A 22,689-nucleotide genomic window follows, 5' to 3' on the forward strand; every position below is an offset into this window, starting at 1 on the left:
GAAACGATCGACATGGGAGATCCTAGATGGCAGTTGGTGATGAAAAATATCTCCATTGCCCCCGCGTGAGCGTCACGCCTGAACCCTACACCGCCACCACCCGGTGTTGCCCCTCCTCTCCCTACCCTCGCCGTCATCAGGGAGGCGAAGCCCGCACGACATTGGCGACGGCGAAGCCTCCATCCTCTCTCTCGTTGTGCTCGGGTGGCGCGCAGCAGCGGCAGTAGGAATCAAGTCCTTGGTATTAAATGAATTATTTTTACCATGAGCACCAGTAATATACATCAAATATAGCTACAGTATATACATACATCAACAAATCTTTGGTACTCATCTGAAGTCCAAAGAAGACCCCTAGCGCCGCCCCTGGTGGTGCGGGGCAGCCCTAATTCGTGTTGGTGCAGGATTTGGCGGGGCCTACGGCGTCGTGGGAACGCGGATCCAGCGGTAGAGTGGCGGCTCGGCGGTGGGGCAGGCCCGTTTGTGGCTGAGCGGGTGCGTGGGACGCGGGTTTTCGGGCAAGACAGGCTTTCGACATTGTGTGGGACATTAGATGCGATCATGACCGGAGCTGATGCGGGCAATTCCTAAACAGCGCCCACTGCGCCCATTAATGTGTTATTATGGAAACCTGTCCTGTACTAGATAATCTCGAGTAACCAGCAGGCTCACCTCGCCTGTTGTGATTACTTCTCTCTCTTTTTTCTTCTTCTTTCTTTTCCTTTTATTTTCTTTTTTTCCTTTTTTATTTTTCTTAATTCCATGAACTTCTAGAAAATTTGTTCCTTTTTTAGAAATCAATATTTTTTTGGAAATTGATGAACTTTTTTCTGATTTGTGATTTTTTTCAAAATCATTGAATTATTTTTTTCAAATTGATGAACATTTTTTGAATTTGTGAATTTTTTAGAAAAATCTATGAACTTTTTTTTTCAAATCGATAAACTTTTTCAAAACAGATGAATTTTGTTTGAATTTGTGAACTTTTTTTGAAAATCGATCAACTTTTTTTCCCAAAATCGGTGGTTTTATTTTCAAATTTATGAACTTTTTAGAAAATCAATGAACTTTTTTCTAACTCATGAATCTTTTTGAATACATGAATTTTTTCCTAATTCATGGTTTAAAAATCACATTTTCCCCCCAAAAATCATGTTTTTTCTAAAATGTATATGCAAGAAATAGCGTGGCCACAATTGTTCTTAAACTTTTCTCGTTGTAATCATTCACTAGGTCCTAGTAGCTCTAGTGGCTAGGCATCGTGCATCGTATCTAAACGTCACGAGCTTTAATCCACACGTGAGCAACATTTTTCGGAGGTTTTTCTCGCTATATATACGAAGCATGTTCCTGGGCCGGCCCACCAGATGCGCCGGTGGGCACCAGTTGCCTGAACCGGCGCATAAGGCGTCGTATAGGAGCTCCTGCTGATACGACTTCCTGGCGGCTGGAGTTGCCAGCTACCATGGGGCCCCAAACCCAAATCCAGTCTAGTCGCATCTCGACTCAACTTCCAAGGCCGTTACTTTCCCAAGACTTCCAATGAAGCACGCTATAAAATCAAGGATCGAGACATCCCAAAAGCTGTAAGATCTAGTGATATAGTTGTATTTGCCTAAACTATCAACACCTGCATTTGCTTCATAGAAGCAATGAGTGTATTTAATTTTGAAAAGTCGTTTGCTATCCCATTGCACTCTGTAATGGGTAGCAACATCTCGTCCTTGAGAATCATGGAAATTTTGACTGGACTCTGCTGCAAACCTGCAATATCCTTTGGATTAATTACACGATAGTTCCACTTTCGAATTTAATATATTGAGGCATTAAAGGTTATATGATTTTTCCCCTAAATTTTCAGATTGTATCAGACTAGGAAGAGTAGATTGATTATACTATCTCGTGGTTTAATCTGTTGTTGATGTACTTGTTCGGTCCAAAGATCACAATATCATTAATTTTGGCACTTGATATATCTTTTTTTGGTGAAAGTAGGGCATTGATCTACGTAGATAATTCTCAAACCAAAAATTGTGAGACCATTGTTGTCCGGTTCCATGACAATGCACAAAAGGATGCATGTGTCTTTTGGATAAAGAATAGACATGTGGTTCTGCTAGTGGATTTTGTTGCTCCCCCTACTCCCGTCAAATTCAGTGTGGTGTAATAGTATAAGACACTCTGTTTGGTGAGTGAAATCTTCGTATATTTCATAACTAGTTTTTGTTGACGTATAATGTGCTGCCTAGTCTCTTCCATCAGATTGGTCTTTTAGTTGCATTGACTAGAGCATGCACTTCTATATGGTATCAAAGCCAAGAGGTCTCGAGTTTAAGACCCGGCTGGCGCAATTAAATTGCAGCCCACTTTCGGTCTACATTTAGGCCTGAGGGAGCCACACGTGAGGGGGAGTGTTGACGTATAATGTGCTGCCTAGTCTCTTCCATCAAATCGGTCTTTTGGTTGCATTGGCTAGAGCATGCACTTCTACAGTTTTCAATAAGTCGCTTTATAATTCATTTATCGCCTAAGATGTCCTTATTGTATCAACCTAAACTGTAAATCTATTGATAGTTTATTATTGAAGCGGGAGTACATTTGCAGTTAGTTGCCCCGTGGTAGGACCAACTATGGTTCTAACTAACGAAAAAGAATATTCAAAAAACCTAGAAGATTATGCAATTAGTTGGATCATTTGTGTTTGAAAAAAAATAGTTTGCTAGTTCTAGGATCTTTTGAGACATCTCTATCGTGCGTATGCTTGGTTTCTTCTTAGGACGGTTTCTCAAATATTTCTCATGGAGTGCTCGAGATTCTTATAGATGGTTTCTTCTTTGGCATGAAGATAATTCTAGGTACTTCTTATGTGTCCTTGCGAGGCTACCACAAGGCCCACCCACAATAAGCCAATTGTCGATCCAACAATGCTGCCAACATTCATTCCTATGTCCTTTTTATATTATATGCTTTCTAATTCCTACAATGTTAAGAGGTTCTTGTGTTTTATTATTAGTGTATTGAGTGTGTGTTAATAATGAGAAAATTGATAGCTTTAAACCCTCTAGGGCTTGTGGCAAGGGGAATCCCGATCCCCTTATATTTTTTTGCTATGCTCCGAGGGGCTAACAACATTATCGACTCATGCACTGAGGGGATAACCTTCTATTTGTTGATGATTCCTTAATTTTGATGGAAGCCAATATAAAAAAATGTTTCATTCTTAAATGATGTCCTGATTTATATCGTACGGCTTCTGGACAATTGGTGTCTGTGGAGAAAACTAACATATTTTCAGCCCCAACACTGATGTTAATATGAAGGCTCGGTCTGTGCAGTTCTTAATACCATGACACAAGCTTTAAATGGTAAATATCTCTCCCCATAATATTTGGTTAGATGTGGACCCAGTGGCCATTATCCCCATGTTTGTAAACAATGCAACCATTCTGTTAATTGAATAAAGGAGGTTTTGAAGTGTAAAAAGGGCTCTTAAAGGGATATGCTTCTGGGCATAGTACTAGAGCTAGCGGTCATGCAGCACGACCTGCTCGGGATGGGCTTATTGAGCACAAAGGGCGCCCCATCTCTCACGACAGTACGAATGAGAACGTTGCCCATGGACAGCCGCTTGTAGGCATGGACATTTTGTATTTATTAAATGTCATTTCCGAATCCGAATGAGCGCATTTGCTTGAACCCTGCATCACAGGATAACAACAGAGGACAGTGATCCGACATCTCAGAGCCTAGAGGCTGAAGGAGACAGCTCGGGAACGCAGCATCCCAGCCATGGCTAGAGAGGACTCTGTCTGGATTCATCATGGTACTCACCGCCTACTCGTTGCTCCATGTGTAATGCCGGCCGATCTTTCAGCTCCGGGTTATGAAGGAATGTCCTGAAAGCTGCCATGCGGCGGCGATTGATGTTGCTATTTTTCTTGTTGGCAACACGGGCGATGAGACTAAAAGTGCCCACAAGAATGCATAGTACGTCGGGAGAAACATCAAACACCTGCTCTTTCGAATCCTCGGACAGAGAGAGAAAGCTTCGCATCCTCCTAAGGTCTATATCACCAAACACCCCCTCAGTCGCAATAAAGTTCTATCTAGTTACAAGGTTGGAGAATTACAAACGTCCTTGTTCCAAGCCAAAATATAGTGAGCTTCACCATGGTACTCACCGACTTGGAGATGATAGGCTTTCTGGACTGTATCATGAGTTCATGACACCATTGCCACTCCCGAAGCGCGAAGCCAATGTGCAACCAGAACAAACTGTACCAGAGGGGCCAGGGCAGATACCCGGTGTAAGTTGTAACCGGTAGCTGGGAGCACGGCAAGTAGTGCGTCCAGCTGCCGCCACATTTCGCGTGCTGGGCGCTCCCTTTTGATTTTGTTTTTTTATTTTCTACACGCGTTTTCGGGTTTTAGATGAGGGTCTTTTTGGCTTTTTGGTTTTCGTTTGGTTTTTCCTAGGTTATGATGAAGCTCAATTTATTTATTTTGCGTGGAAAACGAATGTGCTTCCACGAGAATCACAAATTTAATTTCGTGAGAGGCACAGTTCTGCTTCTAGGGGAAAAAATGTGCTTCCACAATGAACACAAATTTGCTTCTCGGAGAAGCCCGGTCTGTGTCGGTTTCTCGTCCTCTTGTTGGCGGGTGTTGGTGCGGGCCGGTGTCATCTGGTCGGAGCACTACCCGAGCGTTGGGCGTAGCGGCATGGTGGGCAACGGAGGCGGTGGTGGCCATGGTTACCTTGTTTCCACTTGCGATGAGGGTCGTAGCACCGTGGGTTGCGGCGGCGCCCCGGGTCCTTGTGCAACACGGGCGTTGACCTCTCCTGGTGAGCTTCCTAGGTGGCGGGTGGTGGCTGATCTGGCCCCTCTCGTCGGTCAACGGGCAGCTAGTGGCAGCCTCATGCCGACATCGGGATGAGCCGTGGTGGGGCGACAAGAGGTTGTCATGTGGGGAGGGTAGCAGGAGAGATGGGGGCTAAGACAAGGGGTATGGCCTCCCGTCACCAGCGCAGAGGCGCCGGAAATGGAAGTGTTCCACTCCTCCTCCTTCCTCTTTCCCCGACATGGTACCTCATGACACCGGATCTGACCTTCTTCGGGTCAGGCCGGTTGTTGGCGGTTCCAACAGGGTAGAGGTGTGCCGGTAGATGCAAAGCACATGCCTTTGGGTGCTCTCAAAGGTGTCTGGTGCATGGCGGCGGCCCTGGTGGTTGGAGTAGCGCGGTGCTCCTAGGTGGAGCGCGTGGCTTAGGTGTTGGCTGGCTTCCATGGTCATGTTGGCGACGTGAAGGCTAGGTTCGACGTGTCATGGCGGTGGTGTGATAGATCTTATGGTTGGCCTCATCTTGATCGGAGGCGGAGCGTCCTTGTCGGAGGTATCCCCTGTCAGGCTTTGTCCATATCGATGGTGATGGCGTCCGTGGCCGTCGTACCCCTCTTGAAGGCTCCGTCACGATGACTCTTTGTCCTTCGATTGCTCCAGATGAAGATCTACATCCTTTGGATCGGGCGGTGGCGGCGCCTTCGTGTCGTGCCCTTATTGAAGGCACCGCCTTGGACCCCACATCACATCGGCATTTGGCATCGTCTCTTCGCGGTGGCTTTCACGGTTGAGAGCTCCGTTCACTCCATAGTGTTGCTTATTGTGCATTTGTTGATTGCTTGGAGTTGTAGGGAGTGGTGTAGCTGAATTTGAGCTCCTATGTATCTAGCCTTGGGTGTGTGCGGGTATTATGATGTCGTGTGTTTGTATCGAGTTGTTTCTTGATCGTTGCTTTACCTGTAAAGCGGGCGAAAGCCTTTTTTTTGGTAAAAGGGAACGTGAAGAAAAAACCGTGCTTCCGGCTTCTGTATTTTCCTCTTTTTTTCATCATTCTTTTTTTTGTTGTCAGTTTTTCCGGTTTTCATTCTTTTATCTTTTTTGTATTTTTTTTGTTTTTTCTTTGGTTTTAGTTTTTTTGTGTAATTTTTTTGTTGAAACCTTTTAACATGGGTTCTAGTTTCGTAGATCTCCGGGCGAAAAATTCAACGGTGAAAACCGTTCGGAATTTAGATGCACGGTTCAAGAGATAAAACCACTCTCGAGTTGTCACAAGTGATGCGAATGCAGCGATTTCGGGAGTGACCTTTATAAGGGGTGATCCTTAACTAGTGATTTCGGGACGAAACTCATAGACGGATGGGCTGGATGTCTGGCCCAGGACTTGGAGCAGAAATCATATTGGGTGCCACCGCCACAGGGGATGGCCTATCAGGAAGTGCTTCGAGGTGAGCTCGGTCATTGGGTCGCATAATATTGATGCATATGTACTACAACTATCATACTGTAAGCAAGAATCAAATGGCTTAGGACGTGCTTTGGCCAACTGGCACCTGCTGCCTCGCCACCTCGCCCTTCTACCCGACGCGTGACTGATGCCGGCTTCCTGCGTGCACGCAATATTTCCTTTTCGGTCGGGTGATAATTGCAAATATAAAATTGTACTTGCCTTCTGATTATTCAACATTTTGCCTGGCTTAAGAGTAGCTGATATTCAAACTTGCTTCTTAAAATCTTGCCCATTTCAACACGGCATGAATCACATGATCCCATATTATTAACAAACAAAAGTAGAGCCTAAGCTAAGGATGGAGGAACTTTGCATCTTTCAACCGTTTCCTTTGTAAGTATGTTGCCAGTCGTATTACGTCTGGTTGATGGTTTTGTTAATCTAAATTTATTTACTGGGAAAATATAGATGAAAAAGGTGCTTGCAAGTGCTACTGATGCTTGTTACACAGGATCAACTTCACAAGCGACTCGGTCAGCAGGTTGACAATACAGGCATTTGGCGATACAATTCACATTCATGAGAAATGTCTAACAGCTCCCGGGTGCCCCTACACCCTCATGAACAGTAAATTCATATAAAATTGAAAAAAATTCAAAAACTTTCAGGTGCGTGCGGGACCCCACATCTCGTCGGCGTTTGGCATCGTCTCTTCGCGGTGGCTTTCACGGTTGAGAGCTCCGTTTACTCCATAGTGTTGCTTATTGTAAATTTGTTGATTGCTTGGAGTTGTAGGGAGTGGTGTAGCTGAATTTGAGCTCCTATGTATCTAGTCTTGGGTGTGTGCGGGTATTATGATGTCATGTGTTTGTATCGGGTTGTTTCTTGATCGTTGCTTTACCTGTAAAGCGTGCGAAAGCCTTTTTTTTGGTAAAAGGGATCATGAAGAAAAAATCATGCTTGCGGCTTCTGTATTTTCTTCTTTTTCATCATTCTTTCTTTGGTTGTCAGTTTTTCCGGTTTTCGTTCTTTTATCTTTGTTGTATTATTTTTTTGGTTTTTTCTTCGGTTTTAGTTTTTTTGTGTAATTTTTTTCTTTGAAACCTTTTAACATGCGATCTAGTTTCGTAGATCTCCGGGCGAAAAATTCAACGGTGAAAACCGTTCAGGATTTAGATGAACGGTTCAAGAGATAAAACCACTCTCGAGTTGTCACAAGTGATGCAAATGCAGTGATTTTAGGAGTGACCTTTGTAAGGGGTGATCCTTGGCATTTCCTATTTGGCCCTATTTGGCGCCACATGCGCCAGTTAACATGCATTTTTGTTAACCGGCGCCCGTGGCGTTCATAAATGGGCTGGCCCATCTAGGTGCCAGTTGACAACTTGTTTTTTGAAAATTATATGAACTTTTTTTAAAATTTCAAAAAAAAAATTCAGATTGATGAACTTTTTGAAATATCGAAGAACCTTTTTTAGATTTATGAACTTTTTTTCAGTTCAATGAACTTTTTTCTAAAAATACATGAACTTTCTATGAACTTTTTTCAAATTTAATGAACTTTCTAAAAAATTAATGAACTTTTGCTAAATTGGATGAACTTTTTTTCAATTTGAATGAACTTTTTTTCAAATTGATGAACTTTTTTCGAAATTGGTGAACCTTTTTTAACGATATGAACTTTTTTTCAAATGATGAACCTTTTTTATTTAAATCTGTAAACCTTTTTTATTTTACATTTTTATTTTCGTAACGGAAAATAGAAAAAATGCGGCAGTACGCTAGTGGGCCGGCCCATGCTAGCAGCGCTGCAGGCGCCGGATCGTTAACGGGCGCCTGCAGCGCTGCATAGGAGCTCCCGTGATCCTTAAACTAGTGATTTCGGGACGAAACTCATAGACGGATGGGCTGGACGTTTGGCCCAGGACTTGGAGCATAAATCACATTGGGTGCCACCGCCACAGGGGATGGCCTATCAGCATGAGGTGCTTCGAGGTGACGCTAGGTCATTGGGTCGCATAATATGATGCATATTTACTAGCTACTAGTAGAACGCCCGTGCGTTGCTACGGGCTTTTGAAACTGAATTACGATGTTAATAGCGGATTCTATGGCCATGTGTTGCTACGGGCTTTTGAAAAGAAGTTAAGATGCTAATGATGGAGCTAGCTAAAATAACCGAGAACAATGTCATCTCAGCTAACACGACAATCAGCTAACACACTTCATACTCTCAAATCCTCCACAAATGTCCACAGACGCGCCCGGTCGATGACCGAACAAGAGAGAAGGAAAAAAGGTGACCCAACCACACCCCTCATACCATCCCTAATGTCCTATACGTCCGGGTTGTCCGCAAACCCTCTATTGACACCATATATGGAGAGGATATGTGGGCTCGCGGACACGGTCCATCTTTCTTTCTTTTCTTTCTTCCTCTTCATCTCCACCAATAACATGCAAGTGAGGGAGAAAATGTGAAACATGACTGCATGCACAGACAAAAAATGGCTCAGAACGGATACAATCAGACACTGACCAGGCGCATCCATGGATGTCTAGGGGGCGGATTTGGTAAATCCAGCTATAGATGATCTCTTCTTGACAACTAAATAAAACATGTTTTTTATTCCATAACATCATGAATACGATCCGACGGATACCTAACCCAAGTTTTATATATAACTTATTCGCACAACCCTCCTCCGCTAGCCAATGAGCGGATCCATAAGCCAAGCATCTCACCATGCCACCATGTACCCCTCCCTTGATCGCATGTACTTCTTTACCTCAGCGATAGGGCTATAGATTGAACTATCAATTTCTGAGCTTCTTAACTTAGAAGCCACCGTTTCTTGAGTCCGTCTTCAGGATAAGCTTTGCCACTTTCAGTTCACGTGTAAGCTAAGCAGCCCATCGACACGTCTAGAGTTAAGCAAATTCAGGGTCCATGGTGAAGGAGAAAAAATGGCATGTGCCCCTGCCCGGAGAAAATATTTTTGAACCAACCATTAGTTAAATGGTTAGGATAGTGGTGGTACCGACCATATGTGAGTGCATGTGTGTACTGATGGCGTGCATACTGTTAGCCATATTTCTTTAAACTTCTATCAAGACACAGAAATTCAAATACAAACACATCAAAAAAATCTGGAGTTCGTGGGCTTTTCTCATTCCCCGCCGGTCGGTTTTTCACGGGGAGTACTAATGCACACTTTCTAATATCTCAACGATCCAACCTTGTAGACATGAGACTGTCCAAAAAACGTATTTTTTTTACCATTATCACTTAGTTACCTGGAAAAAGATGCCATCTTTTTTTACAGAATTATGGAATGATTTTTTAAACACTTAATTATACTATTTTCATTATGAATAATGCATTTGCATGTCAAGTCATACAAGTTCGATTGCACACCCGCGAAACATCCAATGAATTCTCAAGATTCAGTTACACACCAATCATGACAGGACCCTAAAATAATCAAAGAGATGTCATGCTTGTTTTGACATAAGCTCACTGGTTGTTGGCCCACATAAACTGGCAACATTCAAATACACCAGACGACCTTCCATTATGGAAATCTGGTAGTAGAGGTGAACATATACAAGGCTATAAATCAAAACGAACAAATCGACTATGATACAAATAAAATGTAAGAAGCTGGAAACACTCACTGCTAGGAAACTGTACAGTGCTACCCATCTTCAAGTTGTTCCCCCTCCCTGCATCCCCACACCACCTCCATTTGTTCATGTTAATTACAGCACAAGGTGGATGGATCGATGCAAGTGTTCACATACACCGTCATGCATCAATTGGAGATCGGGAATAGAATGGAGTATAACAAAATAAAGATTGTGAGAGAAACTAATTAGATGGGTTTTATGTTTCATGAATGTGCCATGTCCAACTAACATGTTTATTCCATTTTTTCCATCATTTCATTTTCATATGGCGACCAAGATGTTTTTGCTTATCCGTGCCACATATTTTTCCATCCCCACCCTCGAACAAAAATTATCTCTTCTTTCATCATTTATCTTCTTTTGCCGCTTTGTTTTTCATTATGCTCGTCAAACAAGAATTGCCTTGCCATATACCCTTACATATTCTTGCAAGTGGAATAGTTATGGTACCATATCAACGTAAGTTAACCATTTCCAATTCTAAACACCCGTGGAAGAACTTTCGCCTACAAGAAACGCCAAACTAATTAAATAAAAAAATACCATACCATATTCGAACGCATAAGAATTACCTGTTAGGCTAAAATTACAGAGAGCATAACTTCTCCCTCGATTCCAAGTTAATTGAAATCCAAAGCAAAACAAAACTATGTATAATGCCCAGATTTGCTACTTAAGACCTATATATGCTGACAAAGAAAATATCATTCTTTGTGCTCTATTTATTACATATAGAATAGTAGAAAAAATATTTGATTCAGAATTAACTTGGTTCAGAATTACAAGATCTTACACAAAGTAAATATCATTCTTTGTGTAATCAAACTATTTGATTCAGAATTACAAGATCATAGGCATTTAATTACAGAACCAACCTGGTTGTGTTGACTATTACTCCCTCCGTACGAAAATACAAAACATTTTTTCAATTCAATTGAACTGAAAAAAACGTCTTATATTTTGGTACAGAGGAGTATATCTGATCACTTTTGCAACCAAGATCTTCCTGATATACTTTTGCAACCAAGATCTTCCAGATATAAGCACGCACACTTTAAATCAGATCCGCACACCAAATGAAACAACCATTTCTCCCTTTTTCATTCTTCTAGAAATCCAGCAATGGAATTATGATATAAACTGCTCTGTTACCTTTAGATATAGGGTCCTCCTTGAATTAACTACAAAAGAACGACAAGAGAAAATAATTAGATTCTTAGTACATGTCATCTCCAAACCTGCATAAAGCATGAAAATTATTAATTGTACCCAAGAAAAATGTGGGAACATCCTGAATAGTAAACTAAGTAGTAATTAACTATAAATCTAACACCTGGAAGGGTTCTGGTTATATAAAAAGTTACACTCTTATACAATGAGAGCAGATGGGAGCAGGTTTCACATTACATATTTCAGTGGCACGAGAATTATGCAACAAAAATTGAAACTCTTAAGTAGGTGACTGGGCATAGAGTGCATGAAATAAGAAAGACACATGGCCTTCATTAGTATTCATATATTTCGTGTGTATTCGTTGCATATGAATTGGGTATATTATTTCCGGCTCTGAGATAAAAACCTATTAAGGATAATTCATAAGGACGAAAACGAAATGTCATAAATTACTGTTTAGGATATGCAACTTACGACAGAGAATTATTTCAACTACCAAGTTTGGTTCCAGTTCCATCCTGCAGCACGAGAAGAGGCAAACAAAAATTGCGTATCAGTAACCATGTGAGAGAGTAGGTATACTTTTTTAAGATTAAACATTATAACAATAACAACAATGACTTCTAATGCATTCCACATTTCTTGTGCTGACAATTGATCTGTGCTTATTCCCAATAACACGTTCTAGTTAACAAACTGATCTAATTAGTTGAACATGTGTCCCCTTTGCACACAATCAGAAATTCACAATATAGTAAAACCGCAGCAGGCAACACCACGTTAACAAACAGCTGATTTGATTTTGAATCATCTCTACTGAAAATACCATGCAGGTATGCACCAGGTCATAAGCCAATCTTCCTACTGTAAACAAACGACTCCTCCTCCCTGGGCCTCCTGCTCCTCATGTGTGAGGCCATGCAGCTCATCGAGCTCTTCTCCTGCACATACAGTTTAAGCTTCAGTTCAGTTCAGCTTCAGAAGCAGCAAGAGACAACATGTCGAGTTCACATGTGCAGAGTACATACAAGTGGGTACAGGCTCTTGGGGATCTTGTTCGGACGAGGAAGAGGGCGGCCCCTGTTGAGTATCTCTATCCTCCTTTCACCACAAAGCAAAACTCCAAAAGACACAGAAAAAGGGAGGGACCAAAAAAATCTCACTCACTGAAGTCTCTTAGCTAATTATTAGAGAAACTAAAAAAGGCCAAAAGGAGGTGTCCATTAAAACGCTAGCAAGTACCACTATATCTAGCTCTCTTTCTCCAGGGCTGCAGAAGAGATGGGCTCCTAACAACCTTCCCCGAAACAACAAAAAACAGAGAACATGAGTAAACATGTGGACTCTGTTACGAAAAAGTATATACGTCGGCGATGGTGATCTGGTGTGAGGAGTGAGCTTTTCCAGTGCTCGGCTAACAAATATTATAGAACTTTTTATCATTTCAAGCATCAGTTCTATTAGAATTCCCGTGTACATATAGAACAATTTCTAACTGTTATTCACCCACATGTTTACCAGAATGTAAAGGAGATAAAAAAGAACTCTTAGAGCTAAAATGAGCTCCAATAATCTAGGCAGTACGCACTTCCGAATTTATTGGTGACTGGAGTATCAGTGATATACTCTTAAAAGGTGCGTACTTTAGTCTAGCATATCAAACATCATCTGCCTCCTAAACATTTAAAAGCAAGTAAAATTTAAGTTTGGGTGCATGGTCTGATTACCTCAGATCCCCCACAATGATTCAGTGCATAACCAAGCCCATGTCTGATTTGATAAATCTTCTACAATTTCTTATCCTTGTTAACTGTGCCTGCCTTGCAACTCTGAATCTTCAACTACAACAACAATCAAAGCTTTGTCCTCAAATTGTTTTCAGTAATTACTGCAGAAATATCAGATGATGAGGCTTGTGCATAACCACTAAATACACAATAAGAAACAGGCCAAAGAAAGCCACCTAGGAGTATGGCAGGATGAACACCTAATTTCACTGGAGCTGGTGCTCAGAACTTGATGAACAGAGACACCACAATGCAGGTCGCAACTCGAAAGAATTGTCTTATGGATTTCACATGTTAAGCAAGCATACCAGAGGCATGGCTTACCTTGAATGCATCTTTGTTAGCCGGTTAGCCCTGTCATCTTCGTCCAGGCGGTTACAGCAAAATTCCATAACTTTCACCCTGTTCCAATCAACGATAAACAAAGAGAAGATAAGTGTCCAACAGAAATTTTCTAAAGAAATATTTCCAATAGAAAATTGAAAGGAAGTTAGATGTAGACTCACATGTCGTGCGACGTTTCGGTAATGCACACACACACACACAAAACTTGTTGTGTTCCATTCTCGCACCGTCAATGTCCTCTCTCACTAAGATTTTTGAACACCTGGTCAGCAACCAAGGTGAGCAACCTAAACCATATGGTGTAACCTGGTTCCTTTTTAACATTTAGACATCGATACATACCTCAGCAATTGTGTATTGGAAGAGGTTGACCTCTTTACCCTGTGAATGAAAGCAAGTGAACAACCAAGATTAGGAAATACAAGAACAGATTGTGCTGTAAAAAAATACCGAAAGTTGCTTCACCTCTGAATGATCCAGTAACAATACTAACAAAATTTGTAACTGAACTTGCCTGAATTATGCATCAACATTATTCAGTCCATGCTAAAGTTTGAGATTTCTGCAGTTTTATCTTGACTGAATTACTCCAGTAAGTTGCAGCAAGCATAACATGGAGCATAACTCCAGTAAGTTGCAGTTTTATCTTATCTGAATTACTCCAGTACCTTCCATGGCGACCCAGGAAGTAGCAGAGCAGTGTTCTTCCCTCCTTGTGGCCTGCGTGCATGATGCATCAGGGAGGGCAGCAGCCTGCATGTCCATAGCTGCTGGTGTTGGTGGCCCTTCCATGGCGTCGCCCTGTGTCATGGAGAAGGGGGTCAGAGGAGGGGGGGGGAGAGAAGAGACGTGGGTGGGTCAGAGAGAGAGAAGTGGAGGGATTCGTACCCATGGATCCATGGCTGCCTGAGCTTGCTGGCTAGGGATTCGGGTCCTCCGCCGCTGCGGCTGCGTGGTCGTGGAGGAGGACAGCGCTGTGAGGTGAGGAAGAAGGCCCGCTCCTCTACTCCGGCGCGCTCCACATCAAGCGCCGCTGCGAAGCCGGCGTCGACGCACGCGGATCCAGGGAGGTTGGGGGTCGGGCGGCGCCGGGAGTGAGGGAGGAGGTGGGGGCGGGGCGGCGCCGGGAGTGAGGGAGAAGATGGGGGGTCGGGAGGCGCCGGGAGTGAGGGAGAAGGTGGGGGCGGGGCGAGCCAGGATCGGGGAAGGAGATGGGGGGTGGCCGACGTCGGGAGCCGGGGAGGAGGTCGGGGGCTGGCGGCGAAGGAATCTGGAGGGCCGACTCGCTCGCGCGTGCGTGTCGTGGAATTTTTTTCGTGGGTTTTTCTTCCTAGGTGGGAGCATGACGAAAATAAAACGGAGGTGCGAGGATGATGAAAATAAACCAGCGAAAATAAACCGCGCAGACTATTCACCAACTGCTCCATTAGGAGTAGAGATTAGAGATTATTTGTTTCCTCAAAATTTATTATTTATTTCCTAAAGCAAATTGCATTAATGAGAGAGATCCGTTGATTTGGCTAAGGTAGGAAAGAATCTATTATTTGTTTGCTAAAGCAAATTGCATTAATGGGAGAGATCCGTTGATTTGGCTAAGGTAGAAAAGAATTTATTATTTATTTGCTAAAGCAAATTACATTAATGGGAGAGATCCGTTGATTTGGCTAAGATAGGAAAGAATCTATTATTTGTTTCCTAAAGAAAATTGCATTAATGAAAGAGATTTGTTGATTTGGCTAAGGTAGGCGGTTTTTGCGGTTCGTGGCTGCTCAGTGTGAGGTGGGACGAGGTACCAAAAAAACCATGGGAGGTGGGACGAAAAAAAACCTGAGAGGTGGAAGTTGTCCCTGGTTAACCTACGAAATTTCGTAGATTTTTTTAGAACGAAAAAAACCAGCGGAGGTGGGATGAAAATTGACCGGCGGAGACTACCAACTGCTCCATTAGGAGTAGAGATCATACTGTAAGCAAGAATCAAATGGCTTAGGACATGTTTGGCCGACTGGCACCTGCTGCCTTGCCACCTCGCCCTTCTGCCCGACACGTGACTGATTCCGGCTTCCTGCATGCACGCAATATTTCCTTTTTCGGTCGGATGATAATTGCAAATATAAAATTGCACTTGCCTTTTGATTATTCAACATTTTGCCTGGCTTAAAAGTAGCTGATGTTCAAACTTGCTTCTTAAAATCTTGCCCATTTCAACACGGCATGAATCACATGATCCCATATTATTAACAAACAAAAATAGAGCCTAAGCTAAGGATGGCAGAACTTTGCATGTTTCAACCATTTCCTTTGTAAGTATGTTGCCAGTTGTATTACGGCCGGTTGATGGCTTCTAATTTAAATTTATTTACTGGGAAAATATACATGAAAAAGGTGCTTGCAAGTGCTACTAATGCTTGCTACACAGGATCAACTTCACAAGCGACTCGGTCAGCAGGTTGACAATACAGGCATATGGCGATACAATTCACATTAGTCATGAGAAATGTCTAACAGCTCCCGGGTGCCCCTACACCCTCATGAACAGTAAATTCATATAAAATTGAAAAAAATCAAAAACTTTCAGGGATCAAAGATTATCAAAGGTTTGATGTTTATGTAAAGTTTCAGCAACAAATAACCTTTGTGGAGCCCTCATGAAAAAAAATCACTGCTAAAAAATGTACATAAACTTTGAACAATGATTCTGTTTTTTTATTTGAGTGCTCTTTGAATGATAATTTTAGCTAAAACTTTGCAACATCATCAAAAGTTTCATGATGTTCGATGTCCCAAAGTTTCAGATTTTTTTGAATTATTTTAAATTTACTATTCATAGAGGGTGTAGGGGCACCCGGGTGCTGAAAATCCTATCTCGTTAGTCATAGCGAAACTCTTGCTCAAGAAATTCCAGTAAGTCTGTTCCCTCCTTCCGTTCGTGCCACAACGGATAGCACCAATATGGCTTAGGCACAGGCCACCTGTTAAGGCGAAATCATAAATATGTTCATGAAACATGCCTTATCTGAATCAAGGTCCCACTGAATGCATAACAAATCAAAAATACCTGTTTGGGCTAGGAGCTGTTGTAATATTGTCAGCAGTCCTACACATAAACCAAAAAGTACATAAGTTTTAAAATATTCAAGAATGTCTCAGAATCATGTAAGGTTGACCAGTTCATAGCATCATGCGAAATGGATAAATGCAAAATCAAGTTGAGACTTACAAATTGGCATGTGTTCAGACCAGTGAAAAAACAGCAGGCTATAGCGCCACTAATAGCACGCTAGTGTTCTGAGCAATGTGTACATTGTCTCGCTAATAGCGTATTTTAAGGCCACGCTATTTTGTCATAGCATGATATTTTTTTCATTGGTTCAGACTAAAAGTAAAATAAAAAAGCAAGATAAACAAACTATTAAATCAAACAGCTAGTATGAATTCTAGGTTGAATTAATTAGTGCTATGCAAATGATACTGTAATATGACGCATATTTACACTACCAGGAAAAGCCTTATAGGTGGCCTCCAATTAGTGACGGGCGTGTCCAGGAACCCGCCACAACTATTTTCGAAATGTTCCAGTGATGGATATAAATAAATGCCCATCACTGATATTCCCTCACCAGTGGCGGGCAAAAGTTACGACCTGCCAATAGTAATATCTTCCAAATATGCTCACGGGCTAAAAAACTAGTGGCGGGCACGGTCTAACTGCCCGCCACTGATTCGTGACAAATCAGTGGTGCGAAAATAGTTCTTTATCACAAATACTGCAGTTCGACGAATGGATCCCCACACCGGAACATTATCCCAAGAGAAAGCCAACTACATCAACCCTGGCGTCGAGATGGACGCCCCTGACATAGAGATGGCCACCCCTGACGTAGAGATGGGCGACGACCAACAGGAAGAACCTACCACCGCGCAAGGGGAAACGAGCCACATGGACGGTACTTCATCTAGCACCGCCACCACAAACAAGAACAAGCGAAAGCCTAGGAATCTGAACATCCTTCATGAAGGTATCATTTCAATCGCCGAAGTGAGCCCAAAAGGCGAGCCCGTCAGCCCAGCTCACTCAGCAAGAACGTACAACAATGCTCAATTGCATCTTGCGAAACAACGTCTTGGATGTGTTACACCGTAGTTATGGATTTTCGTCTGAGTACTAACAAAAAGCGAAAGAGTATGCCCTCTCAGGACGGCCAAAGATTTTTAGGGACTAAAAGAGAAAGGCCAATTGCACTCTGAAGGGTAACGACTCGAGACCGTTAAGTGGCTGAATCCCACTATAGATCCCCACAAATGGACGAAGTTCCGTGAATCCTCCGAAAGCGAGTCAAGCAAGGAGATCAGCGATCATTTCCCTCCACCGCTGCGAGAGGCCCACGCCTTCGGCACCGTCACGGTCGTCGTCCGGACACGGCAGCGGGGCATACCAGGCCACCCCTGGCCCGGCTAGGCCCAAAACGGGCCTGTTAAGCCCCGCCGGCCACAATGCAGCAGGCTGGCGTCAGCGCCGCCAGCACCCAGCCGCTCATCACCGCTCCCTCACCTCTCGGGAGTCACACCGCAGACCCGCCCAGGCCCAGATTTGGGCTGAGCGCCGCCGCCAGGTCGCACAGCTGTGCCACCCCGCCGCCAATGACGGCGCTGCCGCCCGCCCGCGCCGCGTCGGGGAACCCCGCCGCCAGCCAGATCGCCGCCGCCTAGAAGCACCCCCCGGTGCAGCTCCGCCCCGCGCCGGAGAGCCACCGGGAGGAGAAGGTCAGGGGGCACCGCCACCAGCGTCCCCGGGGCCAGGCCGGCCGCGGGTGCCAGCGACGGCGGCGGGGAGAAAGGGGAGAGGGGGGCTAGAGGAGGAGGAGGTCGCCGCGCGGCCGGTCGCGAGAGGAGGGGAGAGGGGGGGTCTCAGGAAGGTTTTTCAAGTTTTCTGATTCAAGAGTCCCCAAAAATCAATTATAGAAGAATAAAATGATAGCACATATCTTGTGGAGGCAACTGTACTTCACTCAAGCCTGAATATTATGCACATGAAAAAAAAACTTGCATGCTACACAAAAACCAACATAATTATAGAAAACATACCCTTCTGCATCAAAATTCTCCAAGAGTTTCACAACTGTATCCCGTGGTGTATAGGGAGTTTCTTCCAAGCCATAGAAGTTCATCCCAATAAAGTTCCCATTAGAATCTATAAGAGGGCCTCCAATCCCAGCCTAGCACAAGACAAACGTTACCAGTAGAAAAAACATGATACTTGTAAGCTGTCAGATATGCTGATGGATTAAATTAAACATACTTCCACCATGAAAATAAAATATAGTAGAAACTAACACTTCGTACCTTTGTGATTTGACAAGTGGAGATCCTAAGATCTTTACAGTCGAGTTCACTTTCTTTGTTGATCGCTACCCCACTTGCAGCCATTAATTTTCCTGATTCATAGACACGCCCTATGGCTAATACCTCCGAATGAGTGCCAGTTTTCACCTTATTGTCAATAATTACTGTACGTGTACAGCGAAATTTATTTATAATGATGATGGCGACATTATAATGCAGATCATAAAGTTGCAACATCCCTGGGACATGTCGTTTATCTGGAAGGAGCACTTCAATTTGCAATTAACGATATATGATGAGAGTAAAGCAGTATTCAAATGAACAAGAAAAGGGTATTTAAACATTTATTAGAAGAGTAATAACCTTTAAGTTATCAGCAACCTTGCTTTCATCTTCATTACTTCTAATCAAATTTCCCGAGGTCAGAACTCTTGTGGTGAACCCATTGCAGTCTATGAATACACCTGTGCAAGCAAAAAGCCTCGCTTCTCCTACGAAAGTTAATAATTAAGAACATCAGTTAGTGACGAAACAGAAGAAAAATATACCGAAAAATAGTGAGCTTACAATCAGTACGATTACCTCTGAATGAAGCGAGTGCGACAACAACTTGAGACATACTTGAAGCTACTCTTTTCTTGACTTTGTTCCAGATATCTTCACTAAATTCCTCCTCAAAACTATAACGCAGACGCTTGCCATCTAGTCATAGAAACATGGGACAATAGTTAAGGGGGTGCTAAAAATAGTAGTCAAATGTACAAAAAAATAGAGTAATCAGTAAAAGAAAAAGAAATAACTTGCCGTCCTCCAAAACTGGTAAGGGGTAACCACGAGACCTAAACTTATCTCTTCTAGCATCCAAGGATACTGCACAACATGGTAAAATGATTGGTGACCAATGTGTTAATAATGATAAAGGAAACTGAAAGCAATGACTCACCGAAACCCCGGTCATACGGCCACCGACGAATAGAAGGCAGACTCTCAAGTATTGTATCCTCGACTCCTATTGCCACAGGGTGAAGCAATTAGTGACCATGCGTGACCAATGATCAACATGTAACATTAGAAGTGACCCAACCTGAATTAAGTTCTGGGTCACATATAGTACATATGGAAGGTTCCTGCTTTTTATTTTTCATCTCCTGCCTTGAGCTGCCTAAATGGAAAAGACGAAACAAGGAATAAGCATAACATAGAACGCCGAAAAGCACTATGAAGGTCAGGTGTGTATTCTCACAAACTCACATAGCATATCCATATACTTAGTATGAACTAAATAGCACAGCCTACAATATGATAGTATCATAATAAGTATAAGCTTAAAACTAAAGATGTGTACTGCTGGTAAGGATTATACAGATGATCATCGAAAATAACATTGATGATGATGAATTGGCTGACAGTGCATAATTTAACTGTTTTTAAGGAGTGAGTCTATTTTCCTTGCCTTCTAAATCGGACTTGTGAGATTCAGGAGATAGTCGTGCCTTGCTTGCGCCTCTTTCAGTTTTACTACCTCTTTTCTTACTTGTATCCCTGCAGCAAAATGCAATATACTCATGAGTAAATCCACAAGAGTAAAACATAGATCATAGGTATGCATCACTACCAAAAAACTATAAAACTGAAGTGCCAAACAGTGGCAAGATGGAAAAAATAGGAATTGAACCCAGATGGTACTAAAAATTTCAACAACAGAGAAAATGGTGAAAATACTATATCAATACTAAAGGAACCTTTACTACTTCCCATTTAAACAAGTATAATAGGTTCAACATGGACACCAGATTCCTAATCGAGTACACAACAACTGTAAGACGGGCTTGACAAGACTGGTGATATATATGGATGCAAGTGTTAAGGTAACTCTGCTACTTGTTCAGTTCACATGGAGCAAATAACCAATTTGTTATAAAGGCAAATGCTCTCAAATGAAGATCACCTACCAAATGCCATTATAAGCTACAAAAGCATCAAAACAGCTAATAAGCCTGGCGCAGACACACACATTTCAAAATTGTTTGACATTCAACATGGTTTCTAGTACAGTTATGTATGAAGTTTGAATTTGTTTCCACCAAACGTCGGCTGTTGATGTGCAATATTATTGTTCAGTACTTCACTTCCTATGTTTGTTGATGTGTAGTCAGCTCCCTGGAAACTCCAGCATGAACAATAAGTTCGCAACAAGCAAACGAGATGTCCTACGGTTATCCAGATATTGCTTTGGTTAGACTACGCCTGCTGTTATCCAGCATAGAATGCGACTAGAGGTGACAGTTATAGCAAATTAACCAAAGAGTGTATGATGCAAATTTATCTACCTCATAAAGAGCAAGAGACCACTATTATACCAAGTGCAATCTAGATTGAATGCATACAAACTAGTAAGCTCGAATAGGGAAGGACAAAGAAGCATATATAAGCCAATCAGAGATTCCGTGTCGCATGAGTGTAGAAGACATACCAGCACGGGGGTGTTCTCCTAAAATTCATCAGAAGTTCAAGAATTTTATTCCTTGGTAGGAACGGAGTCTCTTCCTTAGAATAAAAGTTCATCCCGACAAAGTCACCATTAAAATCAACAAGGGGCCCTCCAACTCCAGTCTAGCAAAAGAATAAAGTGACGCTGAGGCAAGCACACAAATTTAGTGATCCTGAACAAAGTTTGCATTACTGAAAATAGGGATACTTTTAGTGCCCCCAAAAGATATAGTTCAGTGCATATGTTGGTAGCCACTGATAATATGACATTATTAATTTATTTCATGCAGAAAAGTAAAGAGAGAAATGAACTGTGCACCATGGTGATTTCACATGTGGAGATGGCAAGCTCCTCGCGGTAAATTCTCTTCCCATTGTCAGTCAACATCCCAGCTGTGGCCATTAATTTGCATGAGTCGAAGCAACGCCCAACAGCAACTACTTCACTATGAGGCTCAAATTGCCGCTGATGATCTAGAAATGCTGCGCGAAAAACATGGAAGGGCGCGATGCTGATAACAGCAACATTGTATTTTAAGTCATAGTAGTCCAACCATCCCATGGAAAGATGATTATTTGGAAGGCGCACTTTAATCTGCAATGATAATAAAGCACCACAACATGAATACACATCAGTTCGCAGAATGGTTACCACGATCGCAAATCAGCAAGCAACAAACAGAGCACAGGAAAATGGGCAGTACCAACCATCATATCTTGAAAGATCTTGCTATCATCATCAGTAGATCTAAGCAAACTTAACGAAGTCAAGAAACTTGTAGTAGTTGAATTGCTCTCAATAATTATGCCCGTGCACGCAAAATATACCGACTTTCCTGCACAGATCGTGATTTCAATTTTTCAGTCACAAGCAACATAACTAATGATCAGGTACAAATTTGCAACCAAAGCCGACTTGTATAATCACCGTTATCTTTATGGAATGAAGCGAGCGACACAACACTGTCATCAATGTGTGCCGCGACTTCTTCGCTGAGTAGACTCCAGGCACCTCCACCGGAATCGCTTGAGGCGCCGAATTCCTCTTCGAGAGGATTGACTCGAATCATATTTTCTAATTCAGGAAGCATTATTAAACACAGCTCTGTTCGAGTGCTATAGTACAAATCGTACTTGCAGAAAAGAAAGTAGTAGCAAAATTGAAATCAATCCTCACCGCTACTTATGCGCATTTTTTTGCGTTTTTTATTCGAGCATCCAGGTTGAACATCCCCTCGCTCGATCTGCATCTTTCTAGCCTGGAGAAGAAGGAAGAAATCTGAGTCGTCATTAGGAGTACAAACATTATACGAAGTTGGTAGGCTAGATTGTTGAGTATGGATACGTTTGGACAGAGCCGCCCGCCCAGGGCCCTCTTATCTCGAAGCTAGTCGGCGGCGAGGTCGAGCCGAGAGGCGGCGACACGGGATAGAAGGGTCCGGCAACGTCGATCTGCTAGAGTAGGAGCTCGATAGATGTGGCCGGCGGTAGAGGACGTGATCAATTGCGGGGCCGCTGCGGGGCGAGAGGAAAGGCGGCGCGGGTGAAACCTAGCATTTTACTCGGAGCATCTAT

General features: G+C 42.8%; 1 protein-coding gene across 1 annotated transcript; it reads right to left on the minus strand.

The window, feature by feature from the left end:
- Positions 1-15,637: 15,637 nt before the first annotated feature.
- Positions 15,638-22,365, minus strand: LOC125546598 (uncharacterized). Its single transcript, XM_087516576.1, has 15 exons — positions 22,292-22,365; positions 22,043-22,189; positions 21,823-21,950; positions 21,434-21,709; positions 21,098-21,237; positions 20,078-20,166; positions 19,709-19,786; positions 19,568-19,633; positions 19,429-19,494; positions 19,207-19,326; positions 18,990-19,115; positions 18,625-18,902; positions 18,367-18,497; positions 16,340-16,378; positions 15,638-16,253 (listed from the first exon to the last, which is right to left on the minus strand). Exons 1-15 carry the CDS (start codon positions 22,362-22,364, stop codon positions 16,151-16,153), a joined length of 1,860 nt encoding a protein of 619 aa, XP_087372702.1. The 5' UTR covers position 22,365; the 3' UTR covers positions 15,638-16,150.
- Between the last annotated feature and the right edge of the window lie 324 nt (positions 22,366-22,689).

Source organism: Triticum urartu, chromosome 3A (genome assembly GCF_056163025.1).
Source record: "Triticum urartu cultivar PI428250 chromosome 3A, HENAU_Tu73, whole genome shotgun sequence".
Classification (NCBI taxonomy): Eukaryota; Viridiplantae; Streptophyta; class Magnoliopsida; order Poales; family Poaceae; genus Triticum; species Triticum urartu.

Coding starts and splice junctions, on each gene's coding strand:
- LOC125546598 (XM_087516576.1), bottom strand. CDS start 22,364: ATGCAGATCGAGCGAGGGGATGTTCAACCTGGATGCTCGAATAAAAAA. Junction 20,167..21,097: donor AGGAGAACACCCCCGTGCTG/GTATGTCTTCTA, acceptor ATTTTGCTGCAG/GGATACAAGTAAGAAAAGAG. Junction 18,903..18,989: donor CAAGGTTGCTGATAACTTAA/AGGTTATTACTC, acceptor ATCGTTAATTGC/AAATTGAAGTGCTCCTTCCA.